This window comes from Hemicordylus capensis, chromosome 1 (genome assembly GCF_027244095.1).
Source record: "Hemicordylus capensis ecotype Gifberg chromosome 1, rHemCap1.1.pri, whole genome shotgun sequence".
Taxonomy (NCBI): domain Eukaryota; kingdom Metazoa; phylum Chordata; class Lepidosauria; order Squamata; family Cordylidae; genus Hemicordylus; species Hemicordylus capensis.
The window spans coordinates 306,569,105-306,588,273 of NC_069657.1; the positions used below are offsets into that span (position 1 = coordinate 306,569,105).

The following is a 19,169-nucleotide window of genomic DNA, read 5'->3' on the forward strand; positions in this document are numbered from 1 at the left end:
ATGCACACGCATGCAGAAAAGCCTGAAGTCGGGTGATTGCAGTAATTTGGGAGGTGGGCAGGCTTGGGTTAGGCGTATCGCCACTCTCTCGGTGCCATACGCCAGCAAATGTCTTGCTCTGACCCGCCACCCTCATAATTTGGGAGGCAGGCTGGCAGGTGCAAGGGAGCTCCCGTCACTGCGCTCCTGCATGGCGGCAGTTATACACATTAAGAATTTCCCCCCCAATGAACAAAATTTGCCGCTGGAGGAATTTTGCCGCCATAGGCAGTCGCCTCTATTGCCTCTCCGTTAATCTGCCAGTGACTTTAGAAGAGACTTCTTGCTTTGAAGAGTATGTAGGTTTGTTAGCTTTTTAACTGAAACTTTAACAGCTGCCTGACATACAGAGACATATCAAGTGAAGCTTTCCCCATCATTCACTGCCTCCATGCCAGGAAAAACTTCACATGCAGTGCAATCTATACATGTCTACTTGGAAGTAAATCCCATTGAATTCAGTATGAACTACTGCCAAGTAAGAATGCATAAAATTTGCAACCTTAGTACATTTCTCTGTGTTAGATTGCTTTAAGAGGCACAGAAGTGGGCGGGGGCAACTCTAAAGTGGATCCATTATAAGTAATCCACTCCCAGCTTAACGTAAGAATCTCTTCTGACCACCTAAATCATTATCCTGTTTTTGCTTTTGTGTGGGAGCAATTTCTTCAGACCCTCCTAGCAGAGGCGTATCTAGGGAAAAGAGCTCCTAGGGCAAACACTGAAATTGCGCCCCCTGTCCAAACATCTGACACCCACCTTTCAGATAACTTTACCATATATCAGCTGAAAAATACAAGTCAAGCTCGTTAATCTTTTAATATTTCAAAAACTATTTAGCAGTGGACGTGTAGCCAGACCAAAAAATGATGGGAAACTACAAATTTCAGTATGCTGGGGCTCATGAAATACCCAAATACTATGTGGAGGTGTACTTGGAAAACTAAACAGAAGTGCCTGTCTAATTCTCTACTATGCATTGTAGCGTCACTATTACATACGCTTTAAAAATAAATGGAGAATTTGACTTTTCCCAGATACTCTGAAAATAATTAAAGGATATGCAGAGTAAACTGTGTCACTGCTTAGAATATATTCAAGTATTTCAGAAAGACAGTTAAAATGAGAGAAAGAGAGCAAGAAACTCCCAGTGGGCCTTAATACTAAGGATTTCACACTGATTCAAAGACAAACTCACCATTAACAGCCAAATTATTAAGACATCACATTTAACTCACTTATCACAAGAAGCAAAGTAAGAGCAAATGAATACAATCCTAGCTCATAAGCTTCAGCTCAGTATTCACAAGCCCTGACTCTGTACATAGTGCCAAACTAAATATGTGTACAGTGACATATTAATTTGTTACTCTCTTTTTTTAACCTGTAGCCCCTTCGAGGGGCTTCCTAAAGGCCATGTGTGGGGGTCTGAAAAGATTCCCTCTCCCCCTGCTGGCCTCTAGGGCCTCGCAGGGACCATTTGAGTATGTGCAGTGGCCATTTTTAATTATTATTTTTTTTAAAAAAAAAGTGGCCGCTGAAAACAAAATGGTCACCACGTATGCTCAGATGGCCTCTGAGAGACCTGGCATGGCCTAGGGCCTCACAGAGGCCATTTGAGCATATGCGGTGGCCATTTTGTTTTCGGCTGCCATTTTTTTAAAAAAATTTCATTTTAAAAAATGGCACCCCCCTTCAAGTGGTGCCCGGGGCACGTGCCCTGCCTGCCCTACCCTAGATACTCCCCTGCCTCCTAGACTGCTTTGCCAAGTCTGCTAATGGAAAGCCCCACTAAAAGGTTTTGCCTAATTTCAGTTCCCATTTTATGACTTGTGATCAGTCTGAGACAGCTTCTGTTATATGATGTCCCAGCAGATCATATTCCAAACTACTCATTTTGAATTTGTGATTTTACCTAAAGGATGTTTAATCTATATGCAATCATGTAATTTTTCTAGTCTTTTGTAAGTAACAATTAGTATTCAGTGCATCTTGAAGTGAAGGTGCAACTTACTGACTAACCCATCCAAGTGTTCCATCATGGGAAATTTATACAATTTCATTTAATTAATGAAAAAGAGTGCTGTAAGGTCATACTCTGTTCCCATTTCTATTTCTGTGAGCTCACATGAACTCTGCCCTTCCATAGCCTTTAGAGTAATTTTGCAGTCCTCAGGGTAAGCAGTGTATTTTAAAAAAAAAAACATGGAAAGAATGTACCTCCTCCTCTGTGCTTTCATCTAATTCATGTATTATAAATGACAGCTTTTCCTTTCAGTACACAAACATGTTCCTCATTTGGATTAACTTGTTCTGGAGTGAGGCCCTATTTAGTAGCTTGATGGTTTTTAATGAGTAATTTTCACATATAATGCTGTCTTTATATTCTCTAGTAGATTAATGTCATTTGCTAGATCTGCATTAACTATTTTCCAGGCAGTTGCTAAAGGCACAAAAATCCTGGCCAAAAAAAAAAAGGTGACATCTTGCGCCCATTCCCGTCACCATCCTTCCCCCCCTCAAGTGACATATTAGTGACATGCACTGAGTATTGGAACAGGTATGGATGGTGTCCTCCAATCCATTTATTCCATTCATTTGTACCTAAGTACAAAATGTCTTGTACAAAAGACACCAAGAGATCAGGAACAGGAAGCAAAATGATTCATACTGGTTGAATATCTTCCTGTTCTCTTTTTAAGAACAATTTCATGATGGAATAATTTAACCTTAGAATTATTGTTCCTATGGTTTTTAGAAAACCTCACAATTCTACACATCGTCATTCAGAACAGAAGGATTTCATTTTTAATTAAGTAGGAGAAACTAAACAGTGCCAAGACTTCTGCCAAAGGATATCACAAAATAAATAACAGTTAATGCTCTCTGATAAATGTTAGTAAGAAACTTATGTAGCATATTGAATAAGCAGTCAGAATTTGGCAGCCATAATCTCTTAATTCAAGTTCACCCTTTTGCAGTTCACACAGGCAGAAGGGTTAAATACAAGTTAAGGGTTTATATAAACATTGGATATCCACAAACACTAATCATTGGTTATTCCAGTACCATTCATGACAGTTTGGAAAACTTCCCTTGCTTGAACTGGCGGGAGCAACATAGGGAGAGGGACATCATGACTCCTTGAGAGATTTCCTGCTTAACCCTTATCTTTTGTTATGACATCAGACACTACCCGCCCACGCATTCTCTGATGCATATCTTCCAGCAGGCTCTGATGACCAAACGAGAAACAATATGTGAGTGGAGGGCAATCTCATCTTGTTTTCATAGTACATGTCCACCTATCCACACAGGCATTGCTGTGTCTCTCTGGATTCCTGCTGCATTCCAATGAGAAAGTTGGAAATGCATAGTAATCTTGGAACTATCTGTGCCATTAAGATTCATCAAGGGAGGAGAGAGGGAAGCAGCTCCTGTATGCCAGAGCAGACCCCAGGAAGTCAGGAACTAGCAGAGAAGAGAGGCTGCTGGGATTCCCCTCCTTCAGAGCTCTTAGCTAATGATGCCATTTGGGGCAAGTAGCCACATGTGGCCTGATCCATCTCAAGACCATGGTGGAGGAACAGGGTTAAAGAATTTCCACAAACACCATGGTCCTGATCCAGATTAGGGGTCCCTATCGTTGCTATTTAATGGTCGGGGGGAGCACACAAGAACCAATCCTGTGTTTTTTCTAACATGCAGAATTAACAAGAATTTAGGGAGAGCTGGCCTGGGGTCAAGAGCAAGGTGTGTGAGACAGCCCATTCGCTTTATATTCTTTAGGATACAAAATCTGTCACAAGGCGCCTGACTGTACTATCATCAAAGGGCTCTGGAGGCAGATCTACCATCTCATTCCAGTTGTCTCACATTACTAATAATAATTAGTAATAATCTATGTATAGAAGCTACCTAAAATAGTTCATGCACTGACTGTATTATGGAAGCCCAAGGCTAGTCACTGTGTAACACTGTAGCAGGAATCTCTTGTAGTTAGTGAAGTAGATATAGCATAATTTGTCATCAGGTGGTGGGTTTCATTCTCTGTTGGATTAGTGCAGTGGTTCCTCCAGATGTTCCACCTGGGTTCCTCCAGATGTTGCTGAACTACAACTCCCAGCATCCTCAGCCGTAATAAATTGTACCTTGGGATACTGGGAGTTGTAGTTCAGCAACATCTGGAGGAAACAGTTGTAGTTGTAGACCTATAGTATGGAATTTGTCTTGGTCCTTTTGGATCTCTTGGAGGTTTTCAATACCATCAACCATGGTATCTCATCTGGATCGTCTGCAGAAGGGACAGGAGACACTGTTCTGCAGTGGTTCTGTTCCTATCTCTTGAGATTCCAGATAGTGTCACTTTAAGACTATACCTCCTCTAAACAGAATATTTTGTATAGTGTCCCACAAGGCTCCATACTGTTTCCTCATCTACATGAAACCACTGGGGAGATAATCGGGAGACTTGGTGCGGGGGTGCTACCAGTACACTGACACCCAAATCTATTTCTCGATGGCATCTTAATCAGGGAATGGCATAACTTCCCTAAATGCCTGCTTGGATGAGGGAGAACAAATTGAGATAGTGAACAGTGAGACTGAGGTACTCACTCGGGAGGACTGTAGCTGTGGAGAGGGGTTGGAGCCATCTGTTCTAGAAGGGGTCACACTCCCCCAGAAGGAACAGTTACATACTCTGTGAGTACTTCTTGATCCACACCTTGCTCTGGTTTCTCAGGTGGAGGCAGTGGCCAGAGGAGCTTTTTATTAGCTTAGGCTGATACACCAGATACACCATTCTTAGAGAAGAATGACCTAAAACAGTGGTACATATGCTGGCAACTTCCAGACTTGACTATTGCAATGCACTGTATGTGAGGCTGCCTTTATACATAGTCCAGAAACTGCATTTGGTGGTACAAAATATGGCAGTCAGGTTGGTCTCTGGGGCAACCCGAAGAGACTATATTATTCCTATTTTAAAAGCATTGCACTGGCTACCCATATGTTTCTTGGCAACATATAAAGTGCTGGTCATTACCTATAAAATCCTAAATGACTTGGGTCCAGGGTATTTAAGAGAGCACCTTCTAATTCAAGATCCCCACTGCTTATTAAGATCTTCTGGAGAGGTCTGCCTGAGGTTGCCTACAGCTTATCAGGTGTAGTCTCAGGGCTGGCCCTTTTCTATAGCCTCCTCAAGATTTTGGAATAAACTCCCTGTGGGTGTAAGTTTCCCCATCTCTGGTAGCCTTTAAAAATAGCTCTCAAGACTCATTTATGTAAGCAAGGCTTTGACCAGTTGTAAATTGGTTTTATGGTTATTGCTGTTTTGAAATTCTTGACTTAATGGAAAGCATATCTAAGGACAAAATTGTTAAAAATATAGAAGAACAGGCCTTGCCAAAGGAGAACTAGTATGGCTTCTGCAAGAGCAAGTCTACAACTAACCTGTTATAATTCTTTGAGAGTGTCAACAGGTATGTGGATAAAGGTGATCCAGTTGACATAGTACACTTGGGGGCTATTCTCACGATCAGGCAAAATCGGACTATGGGAGCCTAGCCCAATTTTGCCTGATCAGGTGAGCCCAGTGGCTCACTAGTGGCTAGCCCTCCCTGAAGCCCGGGTTTGTGGAGCGAGTGCTCTGCAAACCTGGGCTTCCCGATCGTGAGTAGCCACGGTGCAGCTCCGTGCTGCGGCTACTCGTGAGTAGACCCCCAGAGGGGAAGCGAAAAGCCACCTCCCGGCTCCGGGGGTCTCCCCAGTATGCCCTGCGTGCTCACACAGGGCATACTGGAGCATCCAGGGGCCACGCGGCCCCCGAGCTCCCCAGCCCCTGCCGGCTCCGTCACGGGCTCCCTCACTGATTGTGAGACCCGGCTCTTGGACTTCCAAAAAGCTTTTGATAAAATTCCCCACCAAAGGCTCTTGAATAAACTTAGCAGTCATGGGATAAGGGGACAGGTTCAGGTGTGGATTGGTAGCTGGTTGAAGGACAGGAACAGGGGATAGGAATAAATGGAAAGTTTTCACAATGGAAGTAAGTAAGAAGAGGGGTCTCTCAGGAATCTGTAGGGTGCTGGACCAGTGCTCTTTACCCTGTTCATAAATGATCTAGAAGTAGGGGTAAGCATTGGTGGCCAAATTTGGAGATACACTAAACCAAGGATAGAGAAATCCACAACAGATTTTGAGGAGCTCCAAAAGGATCTCTCCAAACTGGGTGAGTGGGCAACAAAATGGCAAATTCAGTTCAATCTAAGTAAGTGTAAAGTGGTGCATATTGGGACAAAAAACCCCAACTTCATATACAGTGATGGGCTCTGAGCTGTCGGTGACTGACCAGGAGAGAGATCTTGGGGTCATGGTGGACAGCTCATTGAAAGTTGCAGTGTATGGCAGCTTTGGAAAAAGCAAATTCACGCTAAGAATCATTAGGAATGGGGTTGAAAATAAAAATGCTGTCATCATGTCCAGATGATCTGTTTCCTCCGAAATTGCCTAGAACTGCAAGGCCACCACCTTGCACAAACATGGAAGGTTAGAGACCAACCTATAATTGCTCAACTCTGAGGGATCTAATGCAGGTTTCTTCAAAAATAGTCTTATAATTGTCTCCTTAAGACAAGGGGGCATCCTGCCCTCAGGCACATTTGATATTACTAAGGCTATCTCTAATAAGCTCCCCACCAGATTATATAAGCCATGTCTGACAAGGCTTGAGAAAACTGGTAGAAAGCCGCACCGCTCCAAGCAACTTGTCCATATCATAAGGAGTCATATATTTAAGCTGGTCCAATCTAACCATGCAAAAGAGTCTCTGGACACCCGCCCCGCATTAGACTCTGCCACAATAGAGACATTCAGGTTGGCCCAAATGAGAGATATTTTTTCTGCAAAAAAATCATTAAGAGCATCATAGTGGGTCATCGAAGGATCCAAGTTGGAATTCATGGAAGGAGGCACCCGAGTTAGTTCCTTCACAACAGCTCCACTGGATGCAAGCTTGTAGAAGCAACATGACCAGAGAAAAACCATGTATTTTGGCCATCTGTGTTGCCAGATAATAGATCTTTAAAAGTACTCCATGTTGTAACCTGTTGGATTCAAGTAGAGTCTTTCTCCAATCTCTTGCCTTGCCATTTCAGCTTCCAGAGTTCATCCATATACCATGGAGCTAGTTTTGAAGCAGGTCAGAGAGGATGGTTGGGTACAATCCTATCTGCCACCCTAATGAGTTCCCTATTCCAGATCTCAACCAGGGCGTCAACAAAATCACTGGCCGAACCAACTATAAACCCTTCCAAGGCTTCTTGGAATGTTACTGGATTCAGTAACCTTCTTGGGTAGACCATCCTAATAGGTCCTTCACCCCTGTGGAGGCAAGTTGTGACAGCAAACCAAACCTTTACCAGGTGGTGGTCCATCCATGACAATGAGTAAATCACAGGAATCCCCACCCACAGACCACCACCCTGATCAGAGCAAAAGACCAAATCAAGCATATGACTGGTGGTGTGGGGTCCCAAGACCATTTGGGATAGGCCCATAGTTGTCATGGCCACTATGAACTGAACTACACCTGACAAACTGGTCCCAAAGTGAAAATTAGAACATCATCCTAATCTCTCGCCCAAGTGCACACACATGCACAGTACTTCCTGCCACTTCCAGTCCGATGAGGGGGCAGGGAGGTACACTGCCGCCCCACCGGACCATTTAAAAGTACAACGCAGGTGGGGGAAACGTGGAGGGAGGAGAAAGAGCTCCCTCCCCTGCCCTTAAAGGTATCCCCCCACTTTCGAATTGGCCCCCGCTGGTTCGAGGTACATCCCTAGTCAGCTAACTTAGGTAGAAGTGACTTGTTTAAATCTTGATCGATGTGTGATTATTGCCAGCATCTGGCAGTTTTCAAAACAAGTAAGCAGAATGATACAAGAGTTTCCACTGTGTTGAGTAGACAGAAATACCTTGGCTGTTACTAACTCTGAAATGACTGCACTATGAGGAAAACAAGTTATTCTAGTAAGAACTAATCTGCCTACGTTCCTTTCACTCAGCCCTGGATTAACCATAAGGCAAAACAAGCACGTGCTTAGGGTATCAAGGGAAGGGGGGCACCACAGAGCTTCCCCCCTAGCTATCATGCCCTTAACTCTTTCACTGAACATAAGAACAGCCCTGCTTGATCAGGCCCAAGGCTCATCTAGTCCAGCATCCTGTTTCACACAATAGAGCACCAGATGCCACTGGGAGCCACAGGCAGGAGTTGAGGGCATGCCCTCTCTCCTGCTGTTACTCCCCTGCAACTGGAACTCAGAGGCATTCTGCCTTTGAGGCTAGAGATGGCCTACAGCCCTCCAACTAGTAGCTGATGATAGACCTCTCCTCCATGAAGTTATCCAAACCCCTCTTAAAGCCATCCATCTTGTGGCAGAGAATTCCACAAGTTGATTAGGCGTTGTGTGAAAAAGCACTTCCGTTTTTTGGTCCTAGATTTCACAGCAATCAATTTCATGGGATGATCCCTGGTTCTAGTGTTATGGGAGAGGGAGAAGAATTTCTCTCTCTCCACTTTCTCCACACCATGCATGATTTTCTAGGCCTCTATCATGTCTCCCCGCAGTTGTCTTTTTTCTAAACTAAAAAGCCCCAGGTATTGTAGCCTTGCCTCATAAGGAAGGTGCTCCAGGCCCCTGATCCTTTTGGAGCTCCTCACAATTTTCTCTGTATCCTCTGCCGTGAAGATGGACACAAAGAACCTATTGAGCTTCTCTGCAACCCCTTATCCTCCTTAATAATCCCTTTCACTCCCTCATTGTCTAATGGTCCAGCCATCTCCCTGGCAGGTTTCCTGTTTCTGATGTATTTAAAGAACTTCTTGTTATTCCCCTTGATACTTTTAGCTAAATGTTCCTCAAATTCTCTTTTCACCTCCCTTACTGTCACCTTGCATTTATTTTGTCACTTTGCATTTCACTGCCACACTCAACTTTAGTCGATTTCTTGTAATTGTTTTTATCTGATGTGTTCGACTTTACTCTGCATTATTTTAAAAAAAGTTTTCTTTGGCTCGGTGAGTGACTAAAGTTTCGAGAAACTACTAAACTATGTATCTGAAGTAAAAAGTCATTGATTTGCGAAAAATTACTGTAAAGAGCAGTACAAAATATTGATAAAACTTTATGTAAAAGATGGTCATATGTTATGATGTCTGATCTTGAAGATGAAATACTTTTCTCAATCATTCCTTCTGTTGCGGCTATTTATAAGAAATTATAGGCAGTGGAACTGTTTTGTTTTACCTTAAAAAATCTAGAAGAAAACTTTTAAAAATTTAAATAAATATTAAGGTATAATTAATAATTTGCTTGGGTCTTAATGTCTTGTCAGTTAAGCAATGGAGGGGGCCGAGGGGGGCACCATTGTTGGGCTGTGCTTAGGGCATCAGTTGCCCTTAATCCAGTCCTGCTTTCACTATCCTTACAACTGGACTAAATTTGGTCCAAATTGGTTAGGCAGTTCAGAAGTTAACCCACTTGTCCCTCAAATTTACATATGTCCACCATCTTGAATTGTGGTGGATGACATCATCTCAAACTATGTTTGAGGTGCCCCTGTGTGCCACTTACTACAACTGTACCAAATTTGGTTCAAATCAGGTAGTCCACAAGTTAGCCCTCTTATGCCTCAAACGTTCATGCGTCAGCCATCTTGGATCGGGGTGGATGACATCATTACAAACTACACCACTGAGGTATTCCTATGTGTCACTCACCACAACTGAACCAAATTTGGTTCAAATTTGGCACGATCCCCACTGCACATTAAGGTCATCTGAGGAGGTCCGTCTCCAGTTACCACTGGTTCATCTGGTGGCGACCCAGAGGCGAGCCTTCTCTGTAGCTGCTCCTGAGCTGTGGAATGCACTCCTGGCTGAAATCCGTAATTTGAGATCATTACTGTCCTACAGGAGAGCCCTTAAGACCTATCTGTCTGGCCTGGCCTTCCAGGGTTTTAAATGACTGGAAAACTGTTTTTAAATTTTTTTAATGGTTGCCCTGGATCTCCAAGGTTTTTTAGCTGTTGAATTGTTTAACTGGTTTTATTTTGGTTTTATAGTTCTGATTTTAACTGTTAACTTGTTTTTAATTGTTTTTACCTTGTTTTAAACCGCCCTGAGCCATTTTGGAAGGGCGATATATAAATCGAACAAATAAATAAAAATAAATAATAAATAACTTAGTCAGACGGTCCACAAATCCCACTTGCACCTCAAACATCCATGCATCCACCATATTAAATCGGGGTGGGTGACATCATCACAAACTACACCATTGAACCATCCCTATGTGTCCCTACAGCTGTAGCAGATTTGGTTCAAATCGGTTAGACGGTTCACAAGTTAGCCCTCTTGCACATCAGATGTTTACGCATCTGCTGCCATCATGAAATGGATTCATCATCATGATGATGATGAATGACATCATCACAAACTATGCCATTAAGGTGTCCCTATATGTTCCTACCACTGTACCCAATTTGGTTCAAATCAGTCCAGGCATTGCAGAGTTGAAAGCAGTAGACACACACACACAGAATGCCAGGTGATCTCATAAGCCTACTAGAGTAGGCTAAAAAAATGAAACCATGGTCAAAGGTCGACTCTAATCAAAGGAAGCCACAGAAAAAAATATTGCTGAAAATGAATGCATGCTACATTTACTAACATGAACACAGTTAATCACTCTCCATGTATCAATCCATAGGAAATGCTTTTATTTTACAGTAATAGCTTTGATTTCTGTTATTATGCATATCTGCAATATTGAGGAGCTTGCATGCATCATATATAAAATTATGTTTAAAATGCCATTTGATTAAAAACTATTTAAAGTGGAAACATTGCTGAATTCTACTTAGCAAATACTTCTCAGTTCTTATAAAAAGTCCCCTAGGTGCTGTAAAGAACCATGCAAGTTTCCCATATAAATCAAATAAAGTTTATAGTTTTTCCAGAGCAATTTAGTATCACTGACATTAGGAACTTAGTCCCTACCATAATACAAGGCTACTTATAGTAGCTGTGAAGATATTAAACAGAAAGAGGATGATTTAATGAGAAAAGTACTTTCATTTGAAGCTGGTTTTCCAATATATAGCATGTCTAAACATGCACTACATGGGAAACTGCACCAACTGATATTCATCTCATAAAGTTTCCACACCATCTTAAAAGGAACTCGGTGCACAACTGAGGATTTTAAAAAATCATTCAGCTGTATCATTATTTATAAAGAAGTGTGTATGTTAAAGTTCTAAGGACTGCATTCTCTTCCTGTGCTTGTTTTATACTAGTGTCATTCCATTGACATTAGCAGATATTCATGATTTACACTAGTGACAATGAACCAAAATGAATCCAGGATGACCAGTCTCTCTAAGGCATGTGCGCTCACATGTTTTTTGATGTCCACTCAGTCAATTTTAGATCCCACTTGGGTTCAGTCAAGAAGGTCCCACTCTGAATGCATATGCGCACACACTGCCTTGATACTGCCGCCCAGAACAAAACTCATTCTGCACACAGATGAAAAAAATTAGAGAAAACACTGCCAGTGGATATACTACGGGATAGCACAGACTATTTTTAGCATGCCATGATGTACAAAGAATATTATTTATGGTCTTCAGCTATGATTGTAATTATTAGCACCTTTTTGTGAACAGCTTTCAAGGAGTCAATATTAAGCAATAAAACAATAATTACTTAGTTCATTTAAAGAAATATAAATATTTGACTGTCATTCGATTTTTCATTAAGTTGAAGGGGGCAGTAAATTACTTTATGCATAAGACTGTAAAAGTTGCAGTGGCCAAAGCATGTGGAAGAGTATCAAGGAATGGAAGACTAACTATTCTAAGGAGAATTCAGCATTGTGAGTGGGAACGCTTAACATCTTATAAGATGAAGAAGTGAGAACTCTTCAGCAAGTCTCAATCTCTTTGATACCCTGGCTTGACATCCTCACTAAATTACTCAACAGAAGTCCTACTGAAAATAACTAGTCCTTTAGAATAACTCCTGAGTAGTACTATTGAGTAGCTTAGTCTGTATGTCACTCAATGTACTTTTGACAATTCTTTTAGATCATTTCATGTTTTTCACTTGAAATATGCTTTAAATATTTAATAGACTTCTGAAGGAGGTGCTGATTTGATCTGCCCTTACTTAGGAGCACAGAACTTTGCAGTGATTCAGACTATTGGCCAGACACTATAACTTTTCAAGGTCAATTGAGTTTGCAATTGTGAGTTTCTGAAGAGAAACAGGGTGTTCTCTCCTATCTCAATTGACTTGACATGCAGCCATGATAGTAACTATCCCAATGGAGAAAGTTCATTCAGTTTGAAATTGTTTTTCTCCCAATTGACTTAACATGGAAATGGGACAGAAACAAACTTGACTTGACTTAATATGGGAATGGGACAGCAGTGGGACAGAAACCCAATGGAGAAAGACCATTTGTTTTTATTATTTTTCTATTTAAACCACTTTGAGAACTTTTTTTGTTGAAAAGTGATACATAAATAATAATAGTAGTGATAATAATTTGGGGGGTGTTCTTATGGCAATTGGTTTAACATGGGAATGGGCTAAAAACTACCCGACCATTGGAAGTTAATTCATATTGGGGTTGCTTTCTACCATGTGTCATATTTTTATTAATGACATAAACATCATAACTGGTGAAAGGTCATACTTTTGAATATATTGTGTACTGAAGTGTACATAAGAATATAACAACAAGGGCATAGCTGGGAGTGCAGTGGTTTGTTTATGCACATTTACCCAGCCATGGGTAAGGCTTTGCCCCATAATTCAGGGTGAGGGATAAGCAAAGTAACAATTTTGCTTATTTAAAAGCCAAAGCAGATATTGCCTAAATCAAAGGAGAAACTGTTGCAACAACACTATTAGCACTGAAACTCCTTTCATGTTTTATTGCTCCAGTTAAACTACCTATTTTAATTTGCACTTAATTTATTGCATGGATTTATTAATGCTATTAACCTTGTGATGTGCATGTGTATTCTTTATCAGTATGTGTATCATTTATTTGGTGTTCTTCTCTTGCAGCTGATGCCACTCTTGGTACAGATGATCTATATGATGAGAGAGGTTGCCAGTGTGATGTATCAGTAGAAGACCTCACGCCAGCACTCAGAACAGTTATACGAGCTATCCGGTAATTGTTAAATACTTCAACAAGGGAAATCACTTATGAAACTTCATAGATTATCTTCCTAGAAGCAACAGTTATAGGTTGATAGGGAAGTTGTACTTGCACTGGGCAGGATCTAGATTAGTCATGACTAAGCAACTTTAAAACAAATGAGACAAAATCATGATTAACTTAAGTCCCATTAATGTCAGTGGGATTTGATAATGACTAATTTACTTTGAATTCTGTCCACTTTCTGTGGGTGCTTGTTCTCATGACAGCAAAATTATCGTTAAAGGCTTAACTATGCTCACTGAGCCAGGTGCACTCCCACAGAGCAGGACACAAGAACCCACACTTTGCTGGCAACCATAGTCTTGCTGCCGCAATTAACTATGATTAAACAACAATCAGCAACTAGTTGCTGATCATAGTTTAATCCTAGTTAGGTGGGAGTATGGTTGCCAGTAAAGCACGGCTTCTCACACCACACTGTGGGAGCACACCCAATTTTATGATCATAATTAATGCTTTAACTAAGATAGTGCAGATTGTGAGAACAAGCATTGGATCTTACTGCCCTGCTGGAAATGATGTAATAATCTGATAGTTGGAGTGGAAGGGAATATAAGAAAGTATTTTCTGCCTTACCAAAAGAAAACCACAGGGCTCTGTGGGCGCCAGGAGTCTAAATCAACTTGACAGCAAACTTTACCTTTACTTTTAATGGATTTTTAATGCCACAGATGTTTGTTACAACATTCATGCTATAAGTATGTATGTAGATGCTTAGACCTCACTCTCTCATAGGGAACCAAAAATGTTAAGCTACAGGTTAAATGCTGAAATTTAATACTCTTGTAGCTCAAGGGTCAAACTACACACTGCATTGTCTCTGATGTTTAAGCTTAACTTGCAGCTACAGGGGGTCTGATCAGGTCCACAGTGCACAGAGAGGGAGGTATTTAACCCTTTCCACTGTATCCAGAGCCCAGTGAAAGTTGTGCCCCCAAAACCTGCTATTAATCCCTGGAGGATAGCTTCTGCTGGTGCCAACGATCAGATATCCTCTCCCACACAAAATAGTCCTGATTCTGACTGAGGATCCCACACCACCCCGGTGGCTTCTATTTTAGTTTTTTTGTTTTAATGGAGGGCAAAACTACATGTTTACTATAACATGTAGTTTGTCCCTGAGGCAACTAGATCTGTATAATGCCTGGTTTGAAAAAGTGGTCATGTTTATACCTCTCACTCCAAACATGTGGCTTTAAGTCACCTCATAAATGCTGGCAGAGCTCCAGCAGAGAGAAAGGTGACCCACAAATGATATGGAATGTAGAGTAGGTGACCCTGAACTAGTGTTGCACTGGGAGAGGGATGTACAGTAGCAACCAGAAATTTAAATCTGAAAATGGGAGAAGCCACACATGCAACAGAATGGAAGGTTATTGAAGTTCCCCTCTTCATACATACTAATAATCTTAGTGCCTAGTGTGTGTATCACGGGGAAATTCTCGTGACAACCAGGAACGTATCTATGATTGTAGGATGCAACCTGCATTCACTAAGATTATATATAGCTTTCTGTAGCTTTACTGAAAGGTGTTGATGAAGTTGTTTCAAGTTCTAGTATATTTGACTGAATGAGGTTTATTTCATGTTCTCTGAGGGCTCTTCCAGATCCTATCTTTCTCTGCTGATCATGGTACTTTTGCCAGATACCAAAATGCTGACATACCAGCATTGGGGACAGCCCCAAACCAGACACCAACTATACTGATCACCAATACTGCTAATGCATACAGGATCAGTATGAGGATAAGGGGCAGTACTCAACCATTATGAAAAGTAGTGTGGCTCAAAATCCATGTGATAAGTTACTTCTTTGACGGACTTCAAATTTAGCTTTTGAATTTATATCTAGCCTTGTAAGGAATGTGACATCTGGAAGCATGCTAAATTTGTAATTGTATTCAGAAGAGAGCAAGATAGTTACTCTTTTGCAAATATGTAGAGCCTTCTGTGCAGCTGTCTCTTAATTTAGATCAGTCCTGCACAATGTGATCCATAAAGTAACATGCAACCCATAATAAACCATGCATCCCAGAATACCAAGAACTTGATCAACAGTCTTGTATTGGTATTGGCAAAGTTCAAGAATGGTGGCATAATACATGGGTAGTGGAATGCACTTGGCTTGGAGGGTAACAAGTGGTATAGATCTCATCTACATGCTGTTTCTAAGATGCTATCAGCACTTTCATTAATCCATCTGGGCCAGATTAAAGGCCACAGGGTTCCTCTGCTTTTCTGAGGCATCGCCCAACTCTCTATTTATATACAAACACATATTGAAGACCCAAACCCAAAATCTCCAAATTATGGAATTTAAACTTAAATTTCTCCAGATCTGGGTAGATGCTGGTCTTCAGTTAATGTGACAGAGAAACATCCACTAACTCTTGAGCTGTGAGGATTTCTGAAGGGAGAAAAGTGGGTATATTCGTTTCATTAGGATGTTCCTACATGATTCATAACCAAATGGCTGAAAAGTATCTACAGATAGACTTAGAATAAAGTTTTATTCAGACGAGAATATGAGGGAGAAATTACCGTACAAAAGCCATTTGTGTGTGTATGTGTGCTACATTTCCTGTAGAATAAGGACTTCTGATTATTTATTTATTTAAAAGGCGTATACTATACCCTACCTTTCAGTCTTCAGTGCCCTACAAATCACAACTGCCTATGAAGATTTAAAGTAATGTTTTAGCCATTTCTTATTCAGCATATCACTTCATGCTTGTCTTTCCTTTAAAACATAAAGGCCAACAATAGTTCTTTGATTTTAAATAAATCAAGTCTCAGTTATCAGATTGCATTGGATCTCGTATTTGATATGTACGTAAGTGGAGGAGCAATTTGAATGAAAAGCTTGTTTGCCCCCTTGTGGAAAAGTTAGGAAAGGATTACAGAACTTTTAATTTCTCAGGCTGCCAATAGCACGCATTAGAATCAGTATAATACTAAAGAGCAGGAAGAGATGGTTCTTTGTCACAAGATCTGGTCCCTTTAATAACTTGAGTACATAAATTAATATGTTTTTGTTAAGTTATCCCATTTCGTGTAAACAGAAATGCTTTTGGCAGTAGTATATCATAGCTTTTATTTTGACATGCAATTCTAATTCAAACTATGATTGCTGATTTAAAAGGGGAGTAACAGCAGGAGAGAGGGCATGCCCTTAACTCCTCCCTGTGGCTTCCAGCAGCATCTGGTGGGCCACTGTGCGAAACAGGATGCTGGACTGGATGGGTGTTGGGCCTGATCCAGCAGGGCTGTTTTTATGTTCTTAAAAGTTGCCTAGAACACAAACTTCTTGAATATGAATTATATTTCATGATTTCATCATCCTAAAGCACGTTTTGACAGTCTTAACTTCCCAAAACAACTGGGGTTTGACAGCTCTTATTTCAGTGAGAGTTGTGAGGGGAAATTCTGGTAGAGGAGGCAGGCCCTCAGAGACTATGTTTAAGGGTTATGTTTCAAATCAGCAACACCAAAAGTAATTAAATAAACTAGCTGCTGGATTAAACAAATAAACATGATAAGTTAACAGATTAATAATTAATGAGAAACAAATTGCATGTAGTGCTTTCTCTTGCAAAATGAAAATCGGAGCACCTTTATAATAAATAAGAAAATAACTGTAAACCCTAACTCTACATGGCTACAACAGACCAATACTTTCAAATGCAGGTCTACCTCCATCATGTCTTCAACAGAGAAAGAGGGTGTGATTTAAAGTGCCACAGGGACACATTGGAGACTGTCGTCTTTCCCTCCACAGCTTATCTCTCTAGGTCAGGGCTTCTCAACCTGTGGGTCCCGAGATGTAATTAGACTTCAACTCCCATAATTCCCAACCAAAGGCCACTGGGGCTGGGGATTATGGGAGCTGAAGTCCAATAACATCTGGGGACCCACACGTTGAGAAGCCCTGCTCTAGGTGCTTTTCTTCCAGCCAGGCTCACTTCAAGTATTGGAGCCCAGCTGGAGGAAAAGGACATGAGGGGGTTGGACTGTGGGATAGCAGCAGGCATCCTGGGTAGCAGGCTTCAACAGCCACACTCATGCACCCCTTTGGCACTTTAAATTACACCACATACCCCTCTTTAAATGATGGTTAAGGTAGAGCTGTGTTTGAAAGAACAGGTCTACCACCATCACATGTACCTTGGGCCTTAACGTTATATATTGAACTTATAAAATCTAATTAGTTTAATTGGGACTTGGTAATTGGTTGACTCCAATGAGAACAGGATCTAGCCTATACATTTTTATAAAAACAAAAAAAGAACTTTTCTCTTTGTCATGTCAAAGCATTTATCCTTCTAGATTCTTAGAAAAGTTCATATACTCGTTTTCCACAACAAATTAGAAATTATAATTTGTAGACTGGCAATAACATGTTGCAGTATATCCCTGGTGTGCATGTGTTACATAAGCCTGTGGGTGAGCATGGTGTGGGGGCGGGGGAGTTAGCAGCAACAAAGACAGAAGTCCCTGCTGTAACTTGGACCTTACTTCATATGCAACTTCCTCCTCCATTCCTCAGAAAAATTCACACACACACACACACACACACAATTGTGTTTGTTATTTCAGGGAACCCATCACACCAAGAGCTTATTTGTGTCAAATGCCTTCTCCCTCTGAAATACAAAGGTGTGTTTCAGAGAGCTCATTCCTGAGATTGTGGAATGCACTCCCTGCTGAGATACGATCCTCCCCATCTCTGGCAATTTTTAAAAAACATCTGAAAACCCATCTTTTCACCCAAGCTTTCCCAGCTTTTTAAAACTGTGTTTTTAATTTTATGGCTAATTTTAAATTGTTGCATTGTTTTAACTTTTTATATGTGTTTTAATTGTTCTTTGTTAACCGCCCAGAGACGAATGTTTGGGTGGTATAGAAGTTTAATAAATAAATAAGGCTTGTGAGAAAATAATTGTTTTAGACACCTTTCCTTCTCAGAAGAGTGCTTGTGAATATCTTGAGGGAGCATTCTTCAGGCGACGAAATTTTCTGCTCTTTTTGTTCAAGCTTTCTTCCCCCACTCCTCACCACCGAATCTGTTAAGTGCCCTCTGAGTCCACAAACTAGGGATGTGCACAGAACCCTAACACCCGGTTATGGGCCTCTGAACTGGTTCGATCGGCCAACAGTTCTGTCGATTTGAAGGTGGGGGGGGCATACCTTTAAGGGCGGGGGAGAGTGCACATACACTTCCTTCTGCTTCCCCCCGCTGGTGCTCCATTTGTAAACTCCCTGCTGGGGCGGCAGTATACCTCCCTGCTGCCCTGTGCCCTCTTTAGCCAGAAGTGCCAGGTGCATGTGCGCATGCCAGGTGTGCACACGTGCATGTCACACTCACTCACTCGCACATCAGGCACATGCAAGAGCGAGTGCATGTGCACCCGGCACTTCCAGCCAAAGAGGGCATGGGACGGCTGGCAGGTACGCTGCCGCCCCAACGGGGACTATACAAACAGAGCGCCAGCGGGGGGGGGGAAGTGGAGAGAGGGGTGTGCACCCTCCCCCGACCTTAAAGTTGCCCCCTTGCCTTCAAACTGACCCCTTCCACTTCCGTGCCCATCCCTACCACAAACATCCCACTCCATTGTGTTACATGGCGCAGTTTTGGAGATTTGTTGCCCCCTTGGGATATTTTTCTCTTTCCAGTTTTTTGTGAAACCAGCATATCTGCAGGTTACCTTGAGTCTGCAGGTACCTTCCTCTTGCCCACAGGTGCTCTGGTTATGTCCATGAGGATCCTAACATTTCAAATTCTTTCAGAAATAGATATAAGATTGTAGAGAACATTAAAGC

The 19,169-nt window shown here is 41.5% G+C and overlaps 1 protein-coding gene across 12 annotated transcripts in view; it reads left to right on the forward strand.

Moving 5' to 3' along the window:
* Positions 1-19,169, forward strand: part of KCNQ5 (potassium voltage-gated channel subfamily Q member 5) — a 576,092-nt gene that overhangs the window by 546,584 nt on the left and 10,339 nt on the right. For all 12 annotated transcript variants that reach the window (XM_053286867.1, XM_053286878.1, XM_053286866.1 and 9 more), the window contains one exon: positions 13,190-13,298. In XM_053286867.1, the coding sequence (XP_053142842.1) occupies positions 13,190-13,298 (109 nt within the window). The remainder of the gene's footprint in view (positions 1-13,189; positions 13,299-19,169) is intronic.